This window comes from Alexandromys fortis, unplaced genomic scaffold, assembly GCF_014885135.2.
Source record: "Alexandromys fortis isolate MF-2015 unplaced genomic scaffold, M_Fortis_MF-2015_v1.1 scaffold_36, whole genome shotgun sequence".
Lineage (NCBI taxonomy): Eukaryota > Metazoa > Chordata > Mammalia > Rodentia > Cricetidae > Alexandromys > Alexandromys fortis.
Window position 1 is genome coordinate 7,175,847 of NW_026067915.1, and position 19,796 is coordinate 7,195,642.

Below are 19,796 nucleotides of genomic sequence, written 5' to 3' on the forward strand. Positions count from 1 at the left end.
CTTAGTGACTCATGTATGCCTATGATCCTAGCACTAAGAGGGGGAGACAGGAAAAAAGTTCAAGGCCATGCTCAGCTTTATAGTGTGTTCAAAGCCAGCCTGGACCACTGTGAGCCCTTATCTGAAACAAAGGAAAAAAAGAAAAAACTAGAATTTTTTCTGGGATGGTATAGAGTCTGAATTAATGTGAGTTATGGTCTCACACTAAGATACTGCAGCAGAAGTCAAGAACATGGTTCCCAGGTCCCAGCTCTGTTCCTGCTGGGCTAAAGTATGGGCCTCCCTCCCAGGGAACCAGGTGGAGCCCCCATGTTGCCGTTGGTCAGCAGCTCTTGTTTTCTGAGTCTATGATCTCTGCATTTGGAAACTGGGTTCCTGTTAAAATTTTTAAAGGACGGGGGGGGGGGGGAACAAGCAGAAAAGGAAATGCCACCAGCCAGGCTCCCCCACTGTGGCCTCGAGTCCCGACTGTCTGTGGAAAGGGTCTGGAAGAAGAATGATTTTGGCAGAGGGAGTTTCACAGCAGCAATGGGAACTTCCAGGAATGCTGCTCGGGCCAGCCCGGGGCTGTTTCCACTGCCGCTTTTACAGCAGACCCGTCCTGGCTGCCTGGCCGACTGAGGATATGATGAGTTCCCTCAGCCTAGCTCTGCCATCCCTGGCCAGCCATCAGACGGCGCAGGATGCTGTGAGGATTTACATCTGCACAGAAAGGGAAACTCCCAAAATGTCTCCGTTTTCTCGAGTGCATGAAAGCTCAAACCTTCTTGGAACCTCGGGGAAGGGGACAATGTCTCTTGAGAGACATCCCTGGTGAAATTACATGACCTTCCTAGTGCCTGTAGGAATCAAGCCTGCTGTGCTCACGGTGGCCTTCCTTGCAGTGACCTTATCCCCAGTGGCTGGGGTGGCCTTCATGTAAGCAGTAGGCCCTCAGCGGCCCTTAGTGGTGGAAATGAAATGACCAGCTGAACGTGGATCAGCCTAGCAAGTGTTAGGGTAGGTGTGACTGGTGGGGCAAACTGGGATGGGTAGCCTTTGAGAAGTATGCAGCTCCCACTACTGATACCGCCCAAAGCCAGAGGGAGTAGACAGGTTTTTCACCACCTTTGTGGGAGCCCTGTCTGCAAGACTGGTCTTGGTCCATTAAGTACATGCAGCCTCAGGAGACTGGATCCATAGGCAGCCTTTGTGCTGGGTGTGTGGAAGTAAGTGGATCAATCAATCACTTGCCAGGAATCACCCTCACCCCCAGGTGGCGCTGTCTCACTCTGCCCTCAAAGGACCCTCCCACCTTGGGAAGAGTGCCCTCAGCACAGGGGGGGAGGGACGTGTCCTGGGGCAGGATCAAGAAGTAGTCATGGGGCAACTTCTTTCTTAGATAGAAGTGGTCGGTGGTTTCTGGTGTTGTACAGTGCATGGCCCAGACTAGGGGTCAGATTTCCTCCTGCCCTGGTTGTCTTGGGGGAATGACTGAGGACTGTGAGAGCTACAATCTGCTTCCCCTCAAGGCATCTCTTCCTTCCCACAAACTCCAGAGATGCGAGCAGAAGGCATGAAAGGCCAGGCAGGGCCTGGTGGGAAGGGAGGCACCTGGCATTTGGATAGGAAGCTGATGGCTTATCCGTTAGGGCAGCAAGGTGAGCCCTCCATCCTGAGCCTGGCACCTTTTATTTTGCAGACGGTGTCCATCCTGGAACAGCGGTTGACACTGGCAGAAGACAAGCTGAAGCAGTGTCTGGAGAACCAGCAGCTAATCATGCGGAGAACGCCATCGTGATCAGGGAGCACATCAAGAATCAAGAGCTCAGTCGATTAGGACAGCAGGCCAGGGATTTGTACGGGGGCTTGAGTAAATAAATAAAGGGATTTGGCCCTGAGGGAGCCACATCTGTACCCAGCCTGGGATTGGGTACTCCTGCTCCCCCATCCCCAAGTGCTCTTAGTACCTGGAGCCTCCCCACCTGGCTGTGGGAAGCTCCCAGTGGGCAGAGCCACACAGAAAGGAGACTTGAGTCCCAGCTGAGAGGACCACACTCAGTTTAATAAAAAGGGGCCACTGAACTGTGTACTTCTTCAGAGTCCTGAGATGGTGGCACGCTGTCTGGAGAGCCATGCTAAGTTCTCATTCAGCTCACCGCAGTCCCTTGACTGACTCCTAAGCTGGCAACTCATTGCTTGGACGAGCCATCTGAGTCAAGATGCTCAGAAACAAGCTTGGCGGAATGGGTAGGGCCATTGCAAAGGCTGTCGTTTCTGTCGCCCCATGTTTTCACCAGGGCTTGTGGCTTCTTCCTGTCTACATGCATGAGAACAAAGGAATCTGAAAATTAAAACTAATTTGACTGATCTTGCTGCAGGAATGGCTTGTTCTAGGTAACACTGGTTACAGTCCTCTTGTCCCAGGGCCCACAAAGGGAAAATGAGCATTGTTTCTGAGACTAGGGACACCCTCTTTTGCAGCTGTTTAGGGGTGCTGGAGTGCAAAACCTTGTATACTACTCACCTCTGGCGTTTGCAGGGATTTGGAGACCCCAAGCACCCTGTTTGCATTCATTCATGAGGGTTCCCAGGGCCCCTTCCTCCACATCTGGACTGGGAAAGCCAGTGTACTTTCCATGTCTGCGTTGCTGTGCCTTCAGCATCTTGGGGTTTAGCCAACAAAGGAGGTCCTTGTCCCTAACATACTGCCCTGCCCTGGGGGTGCATGCAGTGCTAGAACCCCCCCCCCAAAGCTGTCAGGACTGGCTAGTTAGCATGGTCACTGCTCCCAGGAGAGGTAGAGCCTGAAGGGTGGGAGGTTGCCTCCTCCAGGAGAACTGAATTCCAGGGTCAGAGCTTGGTCCTGCCCACCCCCAGTTGTACCCTCAGGACTGCGGCTGAGGCTCTGATTGTTAGGGAATTTTAAAGCAGTGACCTCTGTTCCTCTAAGTGCTACTCCCTGCCCAGTGCAGAGTAGTTGCTCAAGGGAACCTGTCACTTTGTCCAGTCCCACTAGATGGCAGAGCCTGTTGTCAGGGTTCCCTGGGAAGCTGCAGTGTAGGAACCTGGTAGCCTGCACTGGCAGGAAAGCCCCTCCACTGCCCCAGGAGGTAATGAGCACGCCACCCCATGAGTCTTAGCTGGCTGCCAACTCAAAGGGTGCTTCTGTGAGTTCAGTCTTGTCATTCCCCTCCCATGCTGGTTCTGCCACCCAGCATGGGCTCCCTTGGAGGCAGAGGCAAAGGCAGGCGGATCTCTGAGTGTGAGCCTGGTCTTACAGTGAGACCCTGTCTCCAAAACTAGGTAGAGGTGGAAGCCAAGAATTGGCATTTATCCCCTTCTTCTACTCAGCTGTGGGTCCAAGGTAACCAACACTTCAAGTTCAAGCTGCCATGACTTCACTACCGTGATAGACCATGAGCCAAATAAACCTTCCCTTCCTGAAGTTGCTTTTGCCTAGTACTTTGTTAGAGTGATGGAGACAGTGATGGAGAGGGGCCTTACTGGGATGTTTCTAAGCCACACACCTCCCTTAGTGGAGCCGCAGGGATTAGGGAAAGTGCAATTCTCAGTAGGCAAGCATTCTACCACTGGGCTTCCCCAGTCTGCGTATGTGGCTCTTGGAATGATCTTGATCATGGTGGTCTTTCCTTCCATGCCCAGGACAGACTTATGAAGGACTAAAGTTCTCCCCCAAAATGGTCCTTTTTTTCTCCCACGAGTCCCAATTCAAAACTTCCCTGCTCCAAGAACCTGAGGACCCAAGTTGCACCTAGTTGGAGAGGGGGTCTACAGGCCCCTTGCCACTCCTACCCCTGTGAAGACTTAATGGACTCCCTGAGCTGGACAGCTCTCTGGAGTGCTAGGAGGTCCAACACAGGGGTCCTTGGTGGACTTGGATGGCTTGGAAGGTTGGAGGTCATGTAATTGGGCCTTTCTTGCAGTATTTATCTCCCGAAATGATACTATCAACCCTACCTGATAGGTTGCTCTACTTCTACCCCCTCCCTCTTGCTGTCAGACACAAAAGCACAAAAGCAGCCCTCCAAAAGTTCAGCCGGCCCAGCTTGAAAGGAATATTTTAATATTTTAATAAGTCAAAGAATACTAGCGGGGGGGGGGGAATGGGAGGAGGGGAGGAGGTGGAAATTTTTAAGTAAAAATAAATAAAAATAAAAGAATACTAGCGGGCTGGAGAGATGGCTCAGCGGTTAAGAGCATTGCCTGCTCTTCCAAAGGTCCTGAGTTCAATTCCCAGCAACCACATGGTGGCTCACAACCATCTGAAATGAGATCTGATGCCCTCTTCTGGCCTACAGGCAGACACACAGACAGAATATTGTATACATAATAAATAAATTTTTTTTAAAAGATACTAGTACAGCCGGGTGGTGGTGGCACACACCTTTGATCCCAGCACTCAGGAGGCAGAGGCAGTCGGATCTCTGTGAGCTCAAGGCCAGCCTGGTCTACAAGAGCTAGTTCCAGGATAGGCACCAAAAGCTACAGAGAAACACCCCTCTCCAAAAAAAAAAGGAATACTAGCACATGTGAGTACTCTTACCCAAGATGTCAGAGAGGTCAAAATGGAGATTTGTATTTTTCCAGAGCTGTCTTAGTCTGGAGTTAAAAATTTTACTGATCTGAAAACGTGCACACAGAAACATAAGCCAAGCATACTATGAAAACACACCCATATATTCACACAGACACACCATGGCCACATTATTCTAACGACAGATAAAACACTTGTAGAAACCTATGTCAGCTGACCAACTTAAAATCCTGGTGTAGTTAGGTGGCAGAAGCCAGGAGAGTGGAAGGACGGGGAAACAGATTTGTTTAAAAAAAAAAAATCCTAGCCAGGCGATGGTGGCGCACGCCTTTAATCCCAGCACTCGGGAGGCAGAGGCAGGCGGATCTCTGTGAGTTCGAGACCAGCCTGGTCTACAGAGCTAGTTCCAGGACAGGCTCCAAAGCCACAGAGAAACCCTGTCTCGAAAAACCAAAATAAATAAATAAATAAATAAATAAATAAATAAATAAAATCCTAGAGTTGCCAAGCAGTGGTAGTGCACACCTTTAATCCCAGCACTTGGGAGGCATAGGCAGGTGAATCTCTGTGAGATCAAGGCCAACCAGCTCTACAAGAGCTAGTTCCAGGACAGACTCCTAAACTACACAGAGAAACCCTGTCTCTCTCTCTCTCTCTCTCTCTCTCTCTCTCTCTCTCTCTCTCTCTCTCTCTCTCTCACACACACACACACACACACACACACAAATCCCAACGTGAGACAAATGGCAAATAGCTAGAGAGCAGGGTGGGGGAAGGGAGCGTGGAGGGGGGGCAGGAGCATGCAGGGTGGGGGAGGGAGAGGGGAGGGGAGCAGGAGCGTGCATTTAGAAACCATGGACTTTTGGAGCTTTGTTTGCTTCTATGTTAGATGTTAGATAGCCCCAACTTAAAAGGATTTTTGTAAAAGGCAGCCCAAGGGCGTTTGAGGATTCGACTTTGAATAGCAATAACCCATTTAGAAGTCTAGGCCTATTGGGACTCAAGCCTGTTGCAATGCGTCCACCGAAAGGGGCTCTTGAGTCAAAAATGGGGGTTTAGGAGAAATGAGTGGCAGACATCTCCAAACACCAAGTCTCATCTCAGCGAGGCCTGGCTCGCCTTATGGGTTAGACTTCATTGGAAAGCCTGAAAATTGACAAAAATAGCATGAATGCCCCCCCCACCAGCCATATACTCCAAAAGGGGAACTCACTGAGATGAAGCCCATCTTAGCCTAGCAGAGAGAAAGTCCTTTTCCCAGCACATGGTGCTGGGCCTGCAGGAAAAACGGACCCCTCGGTGGAAACCTCCATATGTTAGGTATATTTCTTAGTAAAAGCCTTTCTGACAACGCAGATTATTCCAATCAGACCAAATTAGACCAAGCCAGGCGGTGGTGGCGCACGCCTTTAATCCCAGCACTCGGGAGGCAGAGGCAGGCGGATCTCTGTGAGTTCGAGGCCAGCCTGGTCTACAAGAGCTAGTTCCAGGACAGGAACCAAAAAGCTACGGAGAAACCCTGTCTCGAAAAATAAAAAAAAAAAAAAAAATTAGACCGAATAAAAGATACCCATGTTTAATTAATGCAGCGCTCCCAGATGGGCTGGAAAGCATGGGGGAAGGGGGGGGGTAGCCATGCAAAACCCAGAGACCACGTGTTTCTTTTCTGGGCAGCAGCCTAAATAGCCGGTGGGAGTGGTTCACCGTTTGGTGGGCTTTTTTGACCCTCCCTGGGGTCACTGGTTGGCAGGCTTTCCCGGAGGTGGAGTCTGGACCAAGGTAACTCCCAGGGGAAAGTTGAAATGGAGTTTCCTGCTCCAAGGATGGGTGCCAGGGGCTGGGGTGATGCTTTCACCCAAACATCCTTGAAAAGACCCCCTAGCCGGTCATTGGTGACACACACCTTTAATCCCAACAACTGGAAGACAGAGGCAGGTGGATCTCTGTGAGTTCCAGGATAGCCAGGACTGCACAGAGAAACCGTTTCAAGAAAGAAAGAAAGGGACTAAAGGAAGGAAGGGAGAGAAGGAGGGGGGGAGGGAGAGAGAAGCCCCCTCATATTTTCTGGTTTCTGTAGAATTCTCAGCGCAAATGTGGACAATAGATGACTGTCTGTTGGCCTACAGCCAGGTCTCTTCCCTGGTACTTCGCTCTACATATCAATAGGGGACTTGTGGTCCTAGGGTCTCTGGCTCCGATTCCAGATGGCCTTCATTTCTTAGGCCAGTAGCTCCTGCCACAGGCTTCTCCAGGGGCAAGAAGGAAGTTGGGAGTGTGAGGAGGTAAAAAGCCACCTCTTCTGCCACCACTAGGGCTAGCACAGGTTGGGGGTGGATATTGTGATTACCCAGAATCCCGGAAACCCAGCCCTTTGAGCAGGCCAGTGCGTGTTGTCACCCTCACCCTGCCACCCTGGCTCCCTGTCATTAGCCTCCTCTTCCTAACGATTTGCTCAAGGTAGGCCCTTGATGGCCCCAGCCATCCAGGGGGGACGGGTGCTACAGGGGCAGCTTCTCACCAAACAGCCCCACGCCCCCTGCCTCACCCCACCCTGGACTTCTGAAGAGAACTGGGTTTGCTGAGGGAGCTGTGTCAGGCTGGTGGCAGTGTCATTGACTCAGGGCCTAATTCCACTCCCTGTGAGATTGCTGCTTGGGCATAGGAAGAGGAGACTAACCCACCCCAGCCAGGGCACCGTGAGCACACTAAGTGAGTACTTCCACCACACTAAGGAGAAGCTTAATGCACCCTTTTGTCCCAGGATGTGGGGCACTCACGGCTAAGCTAGGGATGGGCCCTTGAGGCAAACCCAGAGTGCCTGCTGCCGCCTAGCTGCTAGGAAGCCTGGGGAGCCAGCCCCTCCTGCGTGTGGAAGCATTCTCCAGAGAACCTTTTTACAGAGCAAGGGTAGTTTTCATTAAAGTGAGGCCACCAGCCCATGGCCTGCAGTCAGTTGTGGATGAACCCCCACCCCTCCCCCAAGCCCACCCCTCCCACTCCTTACTGCCTGGAGAAGTCTGTTCACTGGGAGGAAGGGAGGAAGCTGGCTTTCCTCTGCCACTTCCTGTTCTCAGCCTCCACTTCTCTCTCTCTCAGACACAGCTTGTGTTACTGGAAAAGGGTCCTTTAGTTTGTGTGGTAGGTCCCCTGTGGGCAGAGTCTGGGCCCACAGGTCAGTGTCACCAAGCCACACTCACCAACACCCTTCCAGATGGGCATGTGCACTTCGTGACTTAGATGTCCCTGAGCTCCGGGACTCATGTTTCCCCAGGCCTGTGTCTTCCCTTGATCTCAGGGCTAGCCCTAGCAGGATGGTGTCCCTGCTTCTAAATGCTCTGCTCCCCTGCCTCTCATAACCCTCTGCCCTCCACAAGGCCTTGGCCTAGGGCCTTGCTGGGATTTGGCAGATCTCTCTAGAAGGACCATGCTCTTCAAGAAACGGCTGCTGTAACCCAGCTCACCTCCACACTGACAGTGACCCCAGCCGAGGACGGACTAGGATCCTGCGCTGGGCCTGCTCAGTTCATCTCTCCCAGCCCTGCTGCTGCAGGCTAATCTCTGAAACCTGGAGCTGAAAAGCAGTGTAGTTAGCACCCCTGCCTCTCCAGGCAGTAGCTCACACGCACCCACACCTAATGCCTGCTCACTGGAAACAAGGTACTTTCTGTCCCAGAAACCTGGCTGCTGTGGACTCCGGCAGGAGCTGGGAGATGGCCCCCTGTTCTGAGGCTGCCCCTGGAATGTGGGTTGTGACGTCTCCCCAAGGAGTTGGAATGCACCCAGTCCTGAGATCCCACAAGGATGCTCCCAGCCCTTTGAGAGGTGTCTAGTCTCCTGTTGAGAACCAATGTCTGTGATCTGAAGGAGACACAGTTCCATAGACCTCTCTGGTGGGAGGGGAAGCCTCAGGTGGGAATGCCAGGTGAGGACCACCAGCCTCCCCAGGAGCATGAGCCTGTTCAGCCCTCCTGCAAATCAATGGCAAGCCTGGCAAAAGGAGTCAAGGCCTTTCCAACCCGGTCTCCCGCACCTGCCCAGACTACCCCATTGGTTCTCAGCCCAGTGCCCAAGCTGCCAAAGGGTCAAGCTAAAAGACAGTAAATAACAGAGGGATTGCAAGACAGCTCATGGCACTCCTGCCCAGCCTCCTCCAAAGACAGGCCAAGTGGGTCCCTCATTCCTATCCCCCCCCCCCCCAGCCAGGGCCTCTGCTCACTGCTCCTGCAGCCAGGAATGCAGCACTTCGCCTCCAAGTCTCGGCCTTCATACTGCTAGCAGCGGGTGACACCAGGAACAGCTTGTGGGCTGCTGGAAGACTTGCTGGGACAATTCCCGCACAGTTCCAAGTGCTGGGTTTTCTCCAGTGGAGTAAGAGCCACGGCCCAGGGAGTAGATAGGAACCCAAGAGTTGGGCCTGTGTATTCATGGGGTCCCCATGCCAGCCAGCTCAGCCTCTGTTGACTATCTATGCTAACTGAGGCTCAGCCAGCATTCCTGGGAGGGTTCCATTGTGCCCCACGATGCCTTCACGCCGCTTTGCCCAGCTGCCACACGTCTTTTACTGGGCTCTACCACCTACTGCATACCAGCATGGCCTTTTCCCAACGGGACTTTCAACCACCAGGCCAAGCCAGGAACCTCCACACAACCCCATGTGCCATGCCTCCCCATGCAGGATCTGAGAAAGCCAAGGTGGGGTTCAGGGTGGTGGTTAGCTCCTCAGACCAGCAGGGTTGGTGGAAGGGCAGGATTTGAGAGAACACTGTCACTAGTCATGGGAAGTGAGGAGGCTTCTGTCCCCATCCTCACCTGCTCACCAGGTCCGATACCCCCACTCGCTATGGTCCAGGACCCTAAACAAGTAGAGCAAGGAGTGGGGCTTTTTCCGGCTGAGAGAAAAGAGCAGCCTCCTAGGGGCCTCCTGCACCGCCCCCATTCGACCACTGGCCTGGGGCCTCCTGCAGGGGCCTGGGAGCCTGTCTGCCAATCTGGGATGCTGTAGAGCTTCTGGGGACGGAGCCTGCTTTGGCTTCCTCCACAGCCACATGTTTCTAATCCCTTCCCAGGCCCCTCTCCCCCTCCCCAGCCCCTTCCCGTTTCCTCCTCAGCCATCCACTCCATGTGGAACTAATTAAGAGACCCTCAGGGCTAGTAACCCAACTCTGGCCCCGGCTTGGGGAGGGCCCACGTGCAGAGATGCAGCTTCCTCAAGCTCATCCCACCTCATGTCTGTCTGGCCCTGAGTAGCTCTAAGCTGAGACCACAAAGAACTGGCCATGACCAAAAGTCAGCTGTGCAGCTGAAAGGAAGTAGAGCCAGGCCATCTTGGCTCTTCCTTTTCTCTCCCTTAAAGCACCCCAGCTTCCCAAGTTGCTGGGCCAGGAGCTCTGATCCCAATGGGTAACTGGACCAGTGTGAAAGAAGCCAAAGGATTCTTGAGTCAGGCCCGGGCCCTGGTGACTCCCCGCCTGATCTTCCTTCCTCATGGGAGAGCAGGCAAGTGGGTGGGACAGCAGAGGTACTGAGGCCCAGGCCGTCAGGCAGGGCCTTTCCCATGCCATGAGACCTGCACAGGCAGGCCCAGGGTGTTGGGAGTGTCCACACTGCCACCCCACGGCAATATCAGCCTGGGGATGGGGCAGCCACTGGCTCAAGCTTCAAAAGAGCTCCTTTGTCTCTGCTTCCCACCCGGTTGGGGCCAGCCTCTGGCCAGAGCCCACCCTACCTACGTGCTGGCACAGGTGTGCCACACCCTCCTGGTACTCTGCTCCAGAGGCCTCCCCACCAGGGTCCTCCACTAGCCTGTGCCCTCTCTCTCCTGTCAGAACACAATGAGGGATGAGCAGGGGAAGGCTAGGCCTGTCGCGCGCGCGCGCGCGCGCACACACACACACACATTCGCCTTTCCTGCCTCGTGGAGGGCTTGAATGGCGTCCCACAACCCACTTCCAAAGAAAGAACAAGTTGGGGGAGAGGCAATGACGGCCTGGGGCTGGAACCAGCTGTCTTGGGATTTCCAGTTTCACCCCACCCCATGTCATCCGTATCCTATCCTGAAGTCACAGGACAGGGCCTGGCAGGTATCTATACTTGACCTTGTCTGACACAGCTGGATCAGGCTTCTACTGCTACCTATAGGCGTGAGTGTCTATGCTCAGCCAGCCCCCTTGGCCACAGAGGCGCTTCCCCAGTATTTCCGGCTAAGAACCTGCCGGGCTTCCCTCTGGGAGTTAGCTAGGCAAACAGAGAGATGCAGAGTCAAGGGCTGGAGCCCTGCCTGGAGCCACCCCAAGCTGTTTTCTCAGCTCTCCAGGTCTTCGTGTCACTCTTAGGGGCTGCCTGAAAGTCCCACATCCAGGCAGAGCCTGGGCCCTGGGGAGTCCATCCGCTTCTCAACCTGAGTTACTGCACTGGGACAGTGGCTCTGGACTGGCTGCTGCTCCAGAATCTCTGCTGAGTGTTCCAGCTATCAACACCTCCCTAGGGCCCTTTCCCCTGCCCTAGGGTCCAGACACCACGTCATCCTGCCTGGAGAGAAGAATCAGAACAACAGTTTTGGTTTTGGTTCTGCTGTTTCCTTTCTCCCTCCCTCCCTCTCTCTTCTTTCTCTTCTTTTTTATCTTTACTTTTTTTGGGGAGACAGGGTCTCACTGTGTAGACAAGGCTATCCTTGAACTCAGAGATCGGAGATCCGCCTGCCTCTGGCTCCTGAGTGCTAGGATTTATGCCTGCCCCTTAGTCTCTTCATGAGCTATGGCTGGGTGCCAGGAGGAAGACAGGATGGCTCCCAGCAAAGTCAGCCTCTTGCCCATCCTGCCCTCACATTAGAGAACAGAGTCCAATTCACTGAATCTCTGCACCCTTCCACAACACTTTGGGGTGGAGGGGACCTTACTTGCTGGTGTGGCAGGAGTAGGACTGGGCACAGTCAGGCCAGATAGGGGCACCCCCAATCTGTTTCCTTATGCCACCAAACTGGGGACAGGCAGTCCAGCTCCAGGATAGCCCAGCCTATATGAGATGTACTGAGTATGAGACCTGGGACAGGGACCTCAAGCCAGCACGGTGTCTGGCCAGGCTAGGTGGTTCCCAGGCCATTTCCCTGGCATCATCGTGGTCACTGTCATTGTCACCATCAATGCCTCATAGGAGGGATTCCTGAAAAACAGGGCTGCGTAGGCTGGTAGGGAGGGGAACAGACAGGCCCAGGCGACAGGCAGATGCTAATGAGGCAATTAGGCCTAGCAGTTACTGAGAGACCTGCCCACCCAAGGCAAGCCCGGCCCAGGCCCCTGGCACATCCGCCAGCCCAGGCCAGGTGCCCTGGGAATTCCTGGCCTGCTCCACCCTCCCAGCCTCAAAGGTGGGACTGGCTTGATTGTCAAGAATCTTTTTACTCCAGCTTTCCTAGTTCAAAAACCATCAGCATGTCTGGGGAGACAGAACCGGGGACCCCAACTTCATCACGACTTTTTACAGTTGAGTTAGGGGAGTTAGCAGGGGCCTAACCCATAGGTACCCTAGGCCCTTCCTGGCTGAGGCAGCCATAAAAGGACCAGGAGCTCAGTGCCAGAGGATAAGGATGACCGGGTGAGCAGTAGCAGACAGCTAAATACCCTGCCTTCCCAACCTGTGCTTCCCGCTGCGTCCAGGGTGGGCTCATGGAAGTGCTGCCTCTAGCCAGGGGCTTTCATAGAGGAGGGAAGGATGGAAAAGGGGTACTTCAGGGCAGGGGCCCCTTTCCCTCTCTGCCCGGCCTGCCTCTGAGGCCCAAGAATATTTTCAGCAGTCTGTCTGACTCCCCCAGGCTGTGCAGCGGCTTCTCCTGGCTCTCCAGAGATGACTTTAGTGTCAGCAGATGAAGCATCTGGCTGAGTCAATCCCCTCACCCCTTCTTCCGGTTTAAGGGGTGCTGGTATGGGCCTGGAGCCCAGGCTCAGGGCACTAAGGATTTGAGTTCCACAAAGAGGCCAGAGTTCTGGTTCAGCCTGTGGAGGAAGGCTATGCCATACTGATCCTGGCAGGGAAAGGAGGAGCTCGGACAGGAATTTGATGCCCTGCCATGGGGGAGAACAGGGGCTCAGGGCAGGGAGCCTTTGTTCTCCAGGTTCTCCTACTGAGCAGCTTCAGGTAGGTCAGATGGGGAGCGGAGGTGAGAGGCTTCCAGAATCATACCATGTGACTGGGGAGGCACCAAAACATTTTAAATCATAAGGGCACATGCTTATGACTGACAACATAGAAGCTTCTAGAAACATGCCGGGGTGGGTTCTAATCCTAACACAACCACTTTACAGGTATCAACTCTGGCTCAGAAGGGGACAGGGGGGTCTGGGGAGGAACAAGAAGGTAGTCTAAGGCAAAGTGGGAAGGCACGTTCTAGCAGAGGGACTTGATAAGCGCCATCAGCACCCAAGCAAGAGCCAGCAAAGATGTCTGAGAGAGGCTAGCCAAAGAGTAAGAAAGAGTGGTAGACAGCTGAGACTCCAGGTGTTTGCCATAGAAGCAGAAAACCAACCACCCTACAGCTCATCTACGGGGGTAACTACCCTACAGCTCATCTACGGGGGTATGTAACTACCCTACAGCTCATCTACGGGGGTATGCAACTACCGGTTGCCTCCTGCCCTCGGTCTTCCCACATTGTACCAGTCTTCTGACCTGGGGACGTGGGGGAGGATGTGGGGAGGTAGGGGGGACCTGGAACCTAGTTAAGAGCCCCTACCAAAGAAAGAGGAGCTCTGAATTTTAGTCCAGACCACGGCCTTGGTCATAGCTTGGCCTGTGACCATGGGCCTCAGTTTCTTCATCTGTCAAAGAAGTTGGCAGCGCTCCCAGGGCTGACGCAAAGCCCAGGGAACATGTTGGGCACAGTCAGAGGTGCACCTGGCCAGTAAGCCCAAGGGGGCTGGTGTGTGGGAACTCATACTGGGAGCCCCAGGCAGTCCTCCACCCTCTCCCTAGACTGCCCTTCCCACTTGCTCATGTTTGTGTGTTTCCTTCCCATCACCTGGGCCACCATGACTCACCCCCGGCCCTGTGGGCATATGAGTAACTGGCTGGGACCCGTGCCAAACCAATGGGCAAGACACTTCCCCTCCTGGGCCTCAGCTTTCCCATCTGTAGAACGGTCAGAGCCCTGCTCCGCTCGCCTCACTGAGGAATCCAGGACAACAGCAAGGCTGAGGAGGTAGAAGCAAGAGGTGGCCGTGAGGAAAGGGCAGCGCAGGTCCCACCTGCCTAGAGCTAGCCGGTGCAGCAGCCCCTGGCTTCTCAGAGATACCAAGACCTTGGGCAGGCCAGCGGGAGGCCTGGCTACTCCAAGGCTCGGGCTCAAGTAGCACTTAAGTGAAGAAAGGAACCAGGCCTTTAAGTGGTAAAGAGTGGGACCTGCTGGACCCGATACGGGAGAATTTGGAGGTTAAACAGACCCTACTGCGGCCAGGTAGAAAAACTTCCTGAGCCGGGAGTCCCTTGGGAACTGAGATGTGATGAGGGGCACTGTGGCATCGACGTGTAATTCCAGCAGAGGGGATGCGCCTGAACTTGCGAGTTCAAGGCCGGTCTTACATACAAAGTGAGACCCTTTCTCAAAAACAAAACAGCCTAGAGGTATAGCTCAACGGCAGCGTGCTTGTCTATGGCGTGAGAGAGTCCCTAAATTCAATCCCCAGTACTTGGGAAGAGGATGAAACAGGACAAGTGGGGACAGGAACACTGTGTCCCCGAACAGGGAGTGGGAGGGGCAAGATGACAGAGCTGGCATAGCTGTGAATTAAGAATTAAGAGTCCACCACCAAGAGGGGGTTTTGTTTGGTTTTGCAGTACAAGGGCATGCGAATGGAGTCAGGGAGCAGCTTGGTGCCCCCCCTTCGTCATGTGGCTCCCTCAGATCGAACTCAGATCTGCAGGCTCAGTGGCAAGTGCCTATATGTGACGAGGCCTTTCACCAGCCCCTACTTTTTATTTTTGAGCCAAGGTCTCACTAAGTTGCTCACACTGGCCATCAGTTCACTCCATAATCTAGTCAGGCCTTAAGCTTGTGAACCTCCTGGATAGCTGGGGACTACAGACTTGTGTCACCAGGCCTGGCTGCAAATAGGCTTTATGTCCTTTTCCTGTCACCATTATTTGGCCTGGTAATGTTCACTGTAAAGATTTTGGAAGCCAGCATATGGCTGAGCAAGAAGTGCTGCAATTGACTAGTAATGTCTGCTTGGAATACAGTATGGAGGATGACTTTCCCATGTGGATTCCTGCCTCCTAGTTCCCATTCGCAGACTGGTTTCTGTAAATGGGCCTATTGCTGAGAAAGGCACGCACTCAGAGTGAGTAGCCATGGGGACTCCATGTAGAGAGGTTCTGCTCGATTCTGCTGGGTGAGAAGGACTTACATTATTCTGATCTTACATGAATGCCCATCCTGTCTTGTATCTTTCCTGACACAGAGCAGGCTCTCAAAAAGTGCTTGAGAAGCCAGGCAGTGGTGGCGCGCTCCTTTAATCCCAGCAGAGGCAGAGGCAGGTGGATCTTTGTAAACAGAGCTACTTCCAGGACAGCCGAGGCTACACAAAGAAACCCTGTCTCAGAAAACAAAACAAAACACAAGTGTTTGAGAAAGAGCAGGTGGAAGGCTGGCCTAAGACCTGGCTCTTTTCTCTCCCTCTCCTTTGCTTCTCTAGGCAGCCTGGGGGGATCAGATTCCCACAGACATTTCCCAGGCCCTCGCTCTGTCCGGTCATGTTTTGTGCTCTGATTGACCTGGACATGGCCCTATCTCTTCTTGGCTTTGGTTATTTGTTCCCCAAGGCTCTGCATTCTCACCTGCTCAGCCCACACATCTGGACAGATGTGGCTCCCAGATACTCTGTGCCCTAAGACTGTCATTTGGGGCCAGGAGGAGGGTAGGGGGCAAGCCAAGGGTGGAATTTTCATCCTTCAAGAACTTCAAACTACTGAGACCCTAGAATCAACCAACAGGAGACAGTGAGTCTGGTGAGTTGGGGGAAGGGTGTGGTTCCCATTGTATGGTGGGGCAGCCCCTCTGACTAGCCTAACTGTCTCACCTAACAGGAGCCACCAGTGCCAGACAGGGGTGTCTTGAGGAGATGCGAACACATGAGCATATATAGCAAGAGTTCAAGACTAGTCTTTCATGAGCTCTTTCACAGATCACTGCTGACCTACCTGTCCGGACATCTGCCCAGGTAAGTGACCCACCAAGGGCTGAGCAAGCTGTTCAAAGAGCCAGGGTAAGCAGAGTGAGTCTGAGTTTCCAATGGTGGCACGGGGGAGTGCCACTGGGCACAGGGTGGTTGAACCAACAGCAGCAGGAGCCATTGACTGCAGTGTTCCTCACAGCCTCAGCCCTTGTTCATTCCTAACAGGGGATGATAGGTAGATCTGCTAAGAAGCCACTGTCTGAGCTGGAATTGTTTTTTTTTTTAAATACTCATTTATTTATTATGTATACAATGTTCTGTCTGTGTGTATTCCTGAAGGCCAGAAGAGGGCACCAGACCTCTTTACAGATGGTTGTGAGCCACCATGTGGTTGCTGGGAATTGAACTCAGGACCTTTGGAAAAGCAGGCAATGCTCTTAACCACTGAGCTATCTCTCCAGCCCCCTGAGCTGGAATCGTAGGATACACCTGTAGTCCCAGCATTCAGGAGGTAGAAATGAGGGTTGTAATTTGAAGCCAGCCTGGGCTATAAGCCAGGCTACAAAAGAGAGGTATTGTCTCAAAACAAACAAACAAACAAAAACAAGCAAATGAAAGAATAAAAACAAAAAAAGATGGAGGGATCACAGAAAGAAAAAAGAATATATAAAGTAAATAGGCACTCACCCTAAATGTATGCTAGCTTCTTTGGGCTCAGAAGGATAGGAAAGTGACCCTTACCTACAGGACATGTTTGTCCATCTTGAAGAAATGCATGTTTAATGACACAGCAGTGGGGTCACCAAGCCACACAGTGGGCCTGTTCTTGGAGCTCTGCAGCTCTTCCCAGAAAACAGCAAAGGGCAGGAAATGCCCCCCCCCCCATCATGGCTAGGCTTGTCCTCCTTCGTCATTCTGGGTTGGATGTGCACAGACAGGGAGAGCAGTTTCAAACGTGCCTTGTGGGTTCCAGGTAATTAGGGATGAGCCAGGGACATAGGAAGTGGATAACCATACACGCCACTGGGCATCCAAACTGAGGAAGTCTATAGGCACACTGCCCGGTAGCCGTGATGGAGTGCAGACAGGATGGGGACAAGGGTCCTGGAAACTCACAGCAGCTAACAGGACTGGAGGATCAGAGGAGACTCCTGGGAAGTGACATCTAAACTGAGATCAGAAAGTAGGCAATGGCTAGAGGCAAAAACTATCCAGGGCTCTGCAGGAGATGCTGCTTGTGCACAGTTTTCTCTGCGATTTCAATATTCCATCCGCAGGCAAGCTCCTTAAGCAGGAAGGCAAACAACTCAAAATAGTGGCAGGAAGGCCCTGACACCAACCAGATTCACTAGGCCCCTCCCTGTCAGGGTAAGAAAGGCTGAGACATCCTCACAGAAGAGCAGAGACAAGCTGCAAAGAAGGCTTTGAGACCAGAGCAGCTGCCTGGAAGGGGTTTTGATCACAGTGGCTTGGAAAGGACACTCTCCAACCCGCTGATCTGCCTGCAGGCTGTGCAGGGTGCTCTAAGTTCCCAGCTTTTGGAAGCAGTCACCTGTGCCAGGGTGGGCTTTGGTGACACAGCTGTCTTTGAGTCATTTGTGCTCCTGTAAGTAACCCCAGTAAAACTCATGGTTCACCAAGTTGGACTTTGGTGGTGTCTGTACTTTGGTCTGTCATGGGCTCCCTATCTAGGGTGAGTAGATGTAAGTATTACCATCTCCTCAGGAAGTTTTGTCACACAACAATGGTGCAAAGGCCTAGAAGTGTGGAGGAGGCTCACTCTGCCTGCAGAGAGCTAGGATAAACCCACCTGCAGACTCCTTCTGGAGCCTGCTGACCTCAGGGGAGCAGACCTGTGAGGGAAGCCTTCATGTGTTCTTCCTTTCCCTCAGGGACACCCTGGTAAGAGAGGCACGAGACACGTCTGTGAGATGCAAGAGAGACTGAAAAAAAAAAAAAAAGGAATGTCTGAAGGGAGGGGGCACCAGGTTCCCGGAAAAAGAGAGAGCATCTCTTTCAAGACCTCCCAGGAGCTATGAGAGAGACTCACGTCCCCAGAGCCCACTCAGAGCCAAGGCTTTGGAGCTTCCCTTCAGCCTGGGTGATGGAGGCCCTGACCCTGCCAACATCTCACAGGCTTCTTCTCCTGTCACCCCTTTGTCCCCACAGTCAACCCGCCCCACAAGCTCTCCCTCACCCAAACTGCTTCTTTTTCCACCCCACCCCCACCCAGGAGCATTTCCAATTCCCATAATCCTGAAGGTGTATGCCTCTTTGAGGGACTCCAGAGTGGGAAGAGACCAGCAGGTGAGACATCACAAACCAGCATGAGGGATGGTAGACCTCCTAGCCTCCTCTACGGCAAGTGGTGGAACTAGGGGTATTCCCAAAAAGTGCCTCTTTCAGTTGAGCAATTACTGGGCAGAACCCAGCTAACTCCCCATCTCCCATTGGCAAGCCCTCAGGAGCAAGCATGCCTGCATATAGTGGGACTTCGTTTTAGCTGAGAGCAGCAAGAGACTCTTGTTGATGTGACTCTAGCTCGCCCCTATGGCGATGTCTCCTTGACATCATATTAGTAAATCATGGACTCACCTGATCTTTCTCCTAAAGAAAAAGGTCTCTGGGTTTGATTCCCAACATCTACACAGTGGCTTGTAACCATCTGTAATTCTAGTCCCAAGGGATCCTGTGCCCACTTCTGGCCTCTGTGGGCATCAGGCACCCCACCCCCTAGTGATACATGAACACTTAAACATTTTTTCTTAATTAAGCCAGGTGGTGGTGGCCTTTAATCCCAGCACTCAGGAGGCAGAGGCAGGTGGATTGCTGAAGAATTTGGGGCCAGCCTGGTCTACAGAGCTAATTCCAGGACAACCAGTGCTACAGAGAAATCCTGTCTTGAAAAACAAATAAACAAAAAATTAAAAGCAAAGGGCCTCTTTAGGCTGTTGAGGGTCTGAGGGGAACAGAGCCGAGCATTTAACCCTGGGGACAAGCACAGAGGGACAAACACCCAGGGTCCCAGCCCTCAGGTCTATGATTCACAGTACACATTCATTCTCTCCTGAATGGGTACAGACTGAGGCTGTCTGTACCCATCTCCTCCGACCAGCACCCCGACTGGCCCCTAGGAGCACAGCCTGAGAGATTGTTCTCTACCTGGGAGTATTCTGCATGGGTAGATTAACTGGGTCTTGCCACTTGGACTCTAGCTCTATCTAGCAGAAGTGTCCTGCAATCTCAGAACAGTACTCCCCAAAGGGTCCATTCTCCTTTACATCTATCTACAATCCCCCCACCCCGCAACGAGACCTTCCCTGGCTGCCCTGCTGTGACCTTTCTGAGACCGAATGTAGAAGAGGGTTTCTAAGGCTGTCTGGGAGGAAGCCCTCTAAGTGGGAGCTGGGCACTGAAACTACAGCCCGACCTGACACCACTACGCCCCATCCGGGGTTGAGGGCGAGGTGGCTCAGAGACGACTGGCCCAGGGCAGAGTGAGGGATTAAGCTTCAAAATGGACCACGCTGCCTGTCAAGAGAATGCACCTGGGGTTTGGAGGGAACAGCTCCCTCCCAGGAAAGACCACCTTAGTTTGGTAAAGAACGCGCACGCGTGCCGCCGGAGTCCAGCCGCTTTGTTCCAGCCCTACCTGCAAAACCTTTTACCTCCTCAGCCCCGCCCACCTGAGAATTTATATAGCGAGCTCCGCGAGACCCCGCCCACTTCCAGCTGGATGGAACCCGCTGCGGGCCCCGCCTCCTTCCCCCGCAGCCTCTTTCGGCCGTGATTGACTATCTGTCGCGCCGTGCCCGCCTACCGCAAAAGTTGATTGGTGCATGGAAAGGGAGGTAGGTGAAGGAAAGCAGATTACGGAGCGCTTTCTCCCTCCCACCCGCCCTAGTGGGAAAGTCACGTGGCGGTAGCCACAGCCACATTTGTAAAAGCTTTCTTAAAGAGCTCGCGTTCCCTTAGCCAGGGATAGTCCCTTCAGAATTTTTTTCAGCTGTGCTTGCGGTAGGTGACAGTGGTCCTTGAACTCTCCTACCCTCGAGTCACCTAGGTGATGACTCCCTTAGCAGACTTGCTGGAGTAAG

The 19,796-nt window shown here is 53.2% G+C and overlaps 1 protein-coding gene across 2 annotated transcripts in view; it reads left to right on the forward strand.

Annotated features, from left to right (window-relative positions):
- Poc1a (POC1 centriolar protein A) overlaps positions 1 to 2,349 on the forward strand; it is a 67,379-nt gene extending 65,030 nt beyond the window's left edge. For both annotated transcript variants that reach the window (XM_050139599.1, XM_050139600.1), the window contains exon 11: positions 1,682 to 2,349. In XM_050139599.1, coding sequence (XP_049995556.1) covers positions 1,682 to 1,780 — 99 coding nt within the window. In that variant the 3' untranslated portion in view covers positions 1,781 to 2,349. The remainder of the gene's footprint in view (positions 1 to 1,681) is intronic.
- The last annotated feature ends 17,447 nt before the right edge of the window (positions 2,350 to 19,796 follow it).